The sequence below is a fragment of the Poecilia formosa genome, unplaced genomic scaffold (assembly GCF_000485575.1).
Source record: "Poecilia formosa unplaced genomic scaffold, Poecilia_formosa-5.1.2 Scaffold251, whole genome shotgun sequence".
Taxonomy (NCBI): domain Eukaryota; kingdom Metazoa; phylum Chordata; class Actinopteri; order Cyprinodontiformes; family Poeciliidae; genus Poecilia; species Poecilia formosa.
In genome coordinates this window covers 963,309-971,296 of record NW_006800190.1, presented here as the reverse complement: position 1 = coordinate 971,296, position 7,988 = coordinate 963,309, and the positions used below count along the sequence as shown (strand labels likewise).

Sequence of the window (7,988 nt, the reverse complement as noted above, 5' to 3'; positions counted from 1 at the left end):
TTTTGCTTTATTTCAGGTAGTGGAAATATTAATCGCTGTTTTGTTAAAGCTTTTGATAGTGTAATAACAATTAAATCATTATGACTACTATTATGACATATTTGTGACATGATTCTTGGTTAATATCAAGTTGTCATAACAAAGACATTTTGAATAATGTCAACTTTGTATTAAAAGAGTCATAATTTACCGAATGACGTTTTATGACAACAGTCATAACTATCCATGAAGACTTATTGATGTTCATGACAGGTGTTATGTCAGTCTTATTCACACCCCTTCAAATAAAGTGAAGGGGTGTGACAGAGCTGAATGACATTCCACTTTCTTTGCATAGTTAAAATGTCACTGTGTTCAATATTTTATATGGATACAAACAATAAATTTTTTGTCTGTGCTCTTAATTTCTGTTTGTGTCAGCTATTTACTAAATGAATAACTTGCTAAACCCTTAGCCAGGCCTGCAGCTTATTTTATCATACTCAGTGAATTAGATCTGTGACTTCTTCAAACAATAAGACAAATGTGATTGCTTCTTATCGTGTATGTTGGGTTTTTAATATTTGTTGTGTGTCCCTTACCTGTAAGGTACGTATTATGCGATGAGTTGATGAAATACTGCGATAATGGAAAGTTCATGTCTTCAGACTGATCCAGTTTCTCAGGAGGAATGACACCGTTCTCATCACTGGACAGATAGCTGGAAAAAGCCTGGAGAGAGATAACACCTAAAGACAACATGCATACAAAAACACAATGTCACACAACATATGAAGTTAAAAACAATTTACATTTAGAATGAGTACGAAAAGATGTTATTTTGTGCTAAAAGATATTTTGTAAAAGTGTGCACAATGGCTTAAAAATCCTCTATATGGTTTATAATAAAACAACTTTATGATTTTTTTTTTTACAGTCCTGAATATGTTAAGAAGCTTTCTCTCTACTTGAGCTTTAGCACCTTGGTGGCTAGGTCTGAAACAGGTGTGGGCATAAGAGTCTTTTAATATAGTTAAAAGAGAATTTATGTTAAAATGGAATTAATGCTACAACGGAAAAGCTGCCGAAAATAAATTTATGCTAATACAGAATTCATGCTTAAAAGGAAATTATGCTAAAAAGGGAATTTGTATGAAAATGCTAACATAACTTTTGCATTTTGTTGAACCTTCCAGGCCACCACAGAACCATAGAAATTGGTACTGGAAGATCAATGCATTTAGTCTGGACCTCATCCCTGATAAGTAAATATGTTTTGCAAAAGTGATGCAACACTTGTTAGAGATGAGTCTTTCTGGTTTTAAATACAAAATGCAAGAGGTAGTCACACCAAGTACCACAAATGGTAAACTGTATTGATCTGAGTAGCGCCGGTTGTAGTGAACCAAAAAAGGCATTGGAGAAAAAAATAAAACCAATAGCCCATTCTAGAACCAGAGACTGGTTTGATGCTCTGCAGAGGTGCCCCAAATAATCTTTAGGTACATGCTTTTTGTTTTAAGATGACTGAAACAAAGTGTAGAATTTTAAAAAATACACTAAAACATTTTGATGCCTTAGTTCAGGGGTCTCAAACTCCAGTCCTCGAGGGCCACTGTCCTGCAACTTTTAGATGTGCCTCTGCTGCGCCACACCTGAATAGGATAATTAGGTCATTAGCAGGACTCTGGTGAACTGATCTACACAAGGAGGAGGTAATTAAGCCATTTCATTCCAGTGTTTTGTACCTGTGGTACATCTAAAAACTGCAGGACAGCGGCCCTCGAGGACTGGAGTTTGAGACCCCTGCCTTAGTTAGATTTATGCATCTTATTTTATCTAAAGTATTACATGTAAACACCAAGCTATCTCTTAAATCATTATATTTAGACATTAAAATGTGTTTCAAGCATATCTCAATCACTTGGGATAAAGAAGGCTTTCACTATGTATACCTTGATTTAGATTGTCCTGGTCATGTTGGTAACGCTCCATCAGAGTGTGTGTCTGTGTGGGGCGAAGAGGGGGGTAAAGAATTTCATTGAGCCTCGGGTCTCTCTGCTTGTTGTTGATGAACTCAGTCATCTGATCGACGGACATCCCCCCACCCTCGCCTCCTCTGCAGAAAGGAGCGCCGTCAGTTTAGCACACAACAACCATGGGGCAAAAATATGGAGCTCATGAAGAGTGGTCTAGTAACCCTTCATGCTAAAATGTCCTTTTCCTACTGATCTCATGTTAATTATTCCTGTATTGTTGCCTTTTGTAAAGAATCAAAAATCAAACATTACTTCAAAAACAGGACTTCAGCTTTTTTTGCTTCTGACTATTTTCCTCAAGAAAATTCTTCTACTGTTAATTGGGAAATTCAAAACACCTTGATAAAAATCACCCACAAATATTACACTAGTAAGACATTTTCTTGACTAAAAAAAGGTTCAAAAGAATTCTAAATGATACGGATGCTGTTTTCCTACTGCAGTTTGAAGATGTTGCCGAGTTCAGGACGAGGACACAGACTCTCCAAGAAGTTCCTGTAAACATCCAAGGTGAAGTCCTCCAGTTTGATGCTGTCGCCCTGGTCAAATAAAGAAGACACAGAAACAGGTTTAACTGTAACATCAAGAGGGGAAAACGGCTAAGTCAGATGTGTTTCTGTCTGAAGCTGTGGGTGTTTATTGTTGTTTCTGTATTTGGATTCTTTTGGGTGGCTTATTAATTTTCAATAAGGTCTTTTAGTGTCAGTTTAGTCTTTTTGTTGAATTTCTTGCTTTTTCATTGTGATTTGCTCTTTGTGTATTTAGTTTAGAGGTGGTTGGTTCATAGTGCTCCAATTGCTTGAACTTGGCTCAGTAAGTTAAGTAAATTTTCAGTTTTTCAGCCATCACTCTCCCTGTCTACTTGTTCCTCTGCATTTGGGTCCTATGTTAAGATGAAACATGATGGATGAATCTGGCCACAAAGACTCAGCAGAAATCTTCCCCTCTGAATCAGTGCTGTGGGTTCATTATGATAGGGAGGCTTGGCCTTGCTCTCCCTCATGGCGATTGCCTGGAACAGTGGCGGAGGCCTGTCCTTCTGCTTCCCTCTTTCGTCCCGGTGGAACCGCCCTCACCAAATATTCTGTGGACTGGCTATAGTCTCTGTTTATCCCAGAGCCTCAGCCAACCTCGGCTGATGTTCTATCATTCCCTTCATCACCTGAGCCTCCCCAGATGGCCTCTAGTCCTTAAGCTCAGGCTGCATCCACAGCCCATACCTTACCTCAGAGTGCATGAACAGCGTTCCTGAACCCCTCCAGTGCTCCCTAGTCAGTCTCAACTCAGTGCCCTAAAGGCCAAACTTCATTTCAGAGCTCCAGAGCGTGTGTGCCACCTGCTGTACCCCCAGGACCACCTGTTGTACCCTCCAGCCAGCTGTAGTTTTCACACTGGAAATCTCCAGAGTCTGCCTCTCAGTGCTTCCTTCAGAGACTTCCTCTGTTCTTCTGGCCTACCACTTCTTTGCATGTGGGTCCTATTTCTACACAAAACTGGACAGTTTCAGTCCAAAATTGACATTTCTAAAGCATGAATAGCTCCATTTCCATTGACCCTATAATCCCAATGAAATCCTTTGTATCCTTTGTTTCTGGTTTCATAAACCTCAGTGTGTGCTTTAACAGAATCCCAATTTGGATTTGCCAAAGTAATTTAGATTTTGAATGACAGAGGAACAAATGAAGTCCAAGGAACTCTGAAGGAGGTCCGTAATTTAATGCCAATAGGAAGCTACGAAGAAGGTGCTAACTTTTACAACATTAGCCAAAGGTGAACTAACATCAGTATTTTCATGGTGCTTAAAAATTATCATTTTATCTGCTACTGTTTCTGTTTACTATTGGGAACCTAATATCTGAAATTGTGTTATATTCATTGTCACCTTCATCTATTGTTTGCTGCATCTTTTTATAATCTAAACTTCTGCTCACCCGTCCATATGGCAACTTGCAGCTCTCGAGGGCATTCTCAATTCTCTTTCTGTCCGACGAAAACAGCCGGCCAATACTGCAATAGGAAAAACGCACGACCTCATTTAGAACCTTTAACAAAGTTAATTAAATAAACCTCAATAAAAGCTCTTCTACCTTTATTTTACCTCCTCTTCTGGCATAAGTCCCTTTTGATAAATATCTCTGCATCTTTAGACCTCTTGAATTTTGTGGAACTCCATCCTTCCTCCTTTACTTTTCCAAGACACCAACTGACCTTAATTTGCTTCTAAAAAGCAGCTTTCCTTCATACAATGTCTTATGTGCCTCATAACTCTGGCACTGGTTGATTACCAGGTCAGTGCTGAATTAGGTACCTCCATGAATAATGTCCCTGTTTTTGCTTCCCCAAGTGCACATGGAATTAGGTTTAATCTTGGAAGCAAGGGACACGGAAGAGCAAAGTTTAAGTTTGTGAGTGTCTCTGCAGATTTTCTCAGGCTATTTCTTCACATTTACAAGCCTCTGTACCTAAAGCCTAATGTTCAGACACAGAACACAGACTGACGATGACAAAAGTAATCATGAAAGTCTTACTTTTTCACAGGAATTTTTCCCTCTGCGTTTGGCTGAAGAGTTAGCCTGACATACCTGAAACAAAGAGAAAAGTAATGAAACATTTTAACAATTTGTTGAGTTACAACTGTACGCTTTACTATCCCCTGTTGGGGTTTTATGAGACTACATTTTTCAACAAAAAACCGTCTGAAATGTGTGACAGGTCATTGCATTCAGTCCTCCTGAGTCAATACGTTGTAGAATCAGCTTTTGCTGCAGTGACAGCTGAATCTTTTGGGGTATGTCTCTACCAGCTTTATCCATCTTTACCCATCATCAATCACAGGTTGCAATTAACATGAATGCAAAAGAGTTCAGCTCTGTTTTTATCTGACCAGACTTCCTTCTTTCCCACAGTTGCGGTGTCTTCAGTTGGTTGTAGAAAACCACATGAGTTTAGATGTGTAGATGATTAGACAGGTATGTAGAGTTTAGGTGTGTAAGCAAAGGGTTTTTTTTGTCGTTTAGGCTGTGTGTTCACACAGATTGGGCATTTTGGAAAACATAAACCATAATTTTTGAAAACGCCAGTTTCATGTTTTCAGTAACTGCTTTTCCATGCAACTATAAAATTGCATGAACTGAAATTAAGAAATTACAAAATTAAATTTGTTTAATGGAAGCATGCTAATTTTGAACAAACTCAATAAAACGTTCTGACACTAGGATGAGATTTTTTTTTGGCCTGTATCCAAATAGATGCATTTTGCAAAACTGCAATTGAAACACTTTTTTTACATCACACAAGTCACGTGATGAACAGCAGGATGTTACTACCGGCAGAAACAGCAAAGAAGACGACAGGAAGTGGTAGGAGGATGATGGCTTGTTTTTGTTTTTCTGACAAAGTGCAGCTGGCTCCACCAGAGCTCTCATAGTATCACACAGTTCATAAAACGTTGTCATTCCAATGTGTTGAATCATAACTCATCTGTAAAATTACTGACTACAATTTCCTGAAAAAGCTGCATATAAGGCCGCTCCCAAGTAGGTGGGGCTTGTTGCTCCAACACCTGTATAAGACGTTTCCTTTGATAGCTGATAGATGATCAGCGACACCATCATGGCTGCATTATAAATATATCTCATGAATGTGTTTACACCTGTCATTGCCAGGACTTTTAATGACTTATGGCGTTTAGAAACTTGTTTACATGTGACTATAAATGTATATATAAAATAAAGTAAAAAAAAGTTTTTTTACTTGGACTATTTTGCTAAGAGATTCCCTTTCAAATTAAGATCATAGAAAGTGGTTCTAGTGAAAGTGGTTCAATTATCATGTCACTTTTTTGTAATTTGCGTCTTAATCAGTTTCACGACTCTTTGTGCCTCTAGCATTTATATGGTGACAGGATGAGAACATCAGCTTACCCACAATTTATCCATAGTGTATCACATCAGCAATATTTTTATTAACAAAGTTTTAAAATATTTTTCATCCATATATTGACTTTCTCCAGTAATGTGTGCGCGTGTGTCCAGCCTCACGCTTTCAGCAGACTGTGGTCTCTGTTGAGATTGTGGCTCAGCAGGTTAGTAGCCAAAGAAAACACCTCCTCACACCATAACTGAAAAACAAACAAAAATAAAGCCCACACATTTTATCTTCATCGTCCTAAACATCACAATCACCCCTAACTGTCCCAGAAGCAGGAACCAGCTCTTTACCTTGGCTTCGTCCTCCTGCGAAGCGATGAAGTTCAGTTGGCCAACGTTGACCAGGTCTGAGGCGGTGACCACGGTAACCATGCGGTTCTCCAACCGACCAACGAGGTTTCCCACATCGAGCAGCTCCCGCAGCTTGGCTTCCTGTCAGAGGACAAGGAAAGAAAAATGTTAGATGAAGTGGATTCATAGTGATGATGGTGGTTTTAGAAAGATTACTGTAAACATTTAAGCAATAAAGAGATTTTAAATCATTCACCAATTAATTTAATTTATTAGACAAATTTGGAAAACAGACATGTTTTTTTTTAAGATTTACAAAAATTTTAATACATTTCTAATGATTGTTCTGTTTTTTTATTACAAGACCACTTGGAAACTTCATTATACAGAAGACCCAAAATACATTCATTTCTTAGGCAGAAATGCAGAAGTTCTCTTTACATAGGACAGAAAAACATATGTTGTAAAAATTTCACATGACCTATTTAGTTAAAAAAAAATTACAAAACTTACACGATAAAAATAATCATACATATCATTCTTTAGCCTATAAGTAAAGACATTCAACCAAACATAAAAAACATGCGTATGCTAATCTTACGAGTTATTGAGAATTGAACTTCAAATATGATAAAAATGAATGAATAAAACATTAGCTTTTCCACAACTTTAGGAGAAGCCTCACTGGGCAAGGTCACTGACGGGGCACAGAGAACCAAAAGGTAAACAGAAAATTTAAATTCAAAAATAAATAGCATTAGAAATACAGCTCAGGACAAAAAGTCATGCTGAGGAGAGTGGAAAGAAACAGCTGGTGGTACCTTGGGAGGTTTGGTGCTTCGACCAGTTCTGACATCCTTCACATAGGTCAGATCCAACAACTCTGTGTCCTAATAACACAACCAAAACAAATCAAACACAAGTATTTAGAAACAACCAGTAAAAAAAGTGTTTACTTTAGAGAGAAAACCTGTTGTATGAATCGAGACAATCATTTTAGTCTTGCTTGTTTCGAACTGAGCTGTACTTGTAGCTTACAAGATAGAGACAGACTGTTGGATGCTAACACTGTTAGCAAACTCCTGTCCCTATTTTTTCAGAGTAAACTTTTTTTATTGGTGTTTTATTACAAGTGCATAACATCCAGGATTTCTCTCAGTAAGTTTGGCAGGCCACCAGGTTTTCCATGCGCCCCCACCAAGCTAAGCACTGTTTATTTATTATAGTTTTTTTTTTTTTAATAAACCAGTAAGTATTACCAGTCAAAGAGTCTCTTTGGTGAAATGGCTGGAAGCACAATGGTAACATAGTAAGGTAAGTACGTGAACACAAAGGGAGACTGAAGTCAGGAGTCATTTTTATTTTTTAAATTCACTGCCTGTCTTTACTGATCTACACATTAACAACTTCAGCACAAAAAAAATCTGTTTATTTCAATCAATCAATCAAATTTTATTTGTATAGCACATTTCAGCAGCAAAGGCATTTCAAAGTGCTTTACATAATTTTAAACAGTGAGAAAGAAAAATAAAAAGAAAGTAATAAAAAGATAAAAAGAAAAGATAAAATCATTCTGTTGGACTTCCTGTCCAATCAAGTTATATGATCTACTGAGATCTTCCATTTCTTAACACGGGTATTAGCCAGGCCCTGCAGCCTAACAGGACAAGGCCTCCAGCCTTGCAGCACCAGGCTCCGTCCGCCTGTTTCGCGAAAATTTTGCGCTAGGACTTTCGGTGTCCTACGCGGA

At 37.9% G+C, this 7,988-nt stretch overlaps 1 protein-coding gene across 1 annotated transcript in view; it reads right to left on the bottom strand.

Moving 5' to 3' along the window:
• Positions 1-7,988, bottom strand: part of plcb1 (phospholipase C beta 1) — a 40,635-nt gene that overhangs the window by 23,377 nt on the left and 9,270 nt on the right. Inside the window, exons 3-10 of the mRNA XM_007569920.2 lie at positions 7,060-7,128; positions 6,239-6,379; positions 6,059-6,138; positions 4,547-4,600; positions 3,950-4,025; positions 2,457-2,557; positions 1,935-2,098; positions 582-728 (exon numbers count right to left, since the gene is read on the bottom strand). Of these exons, the coding sequence (XP_007569982.1) occupies positions 582-728; positions 1,935-2,098; positions 2,457-2,557; positions 3,950-4,025; positions 4,547-4,600; positions 6,059-6,138; positions 6,239-6,379; positions 7,060-7,128 (832 nt within the window). The remainder of the gene's footprint in view (positions 1-581; positions 729-1,934; positions 2,099-2,456; positions 2,558-3,949; positions 4,026-4,546; positions 4,601-6,058; positions 6,139-6,238; positions 6,380-7,059; positions 7,129-7,988) is intronic.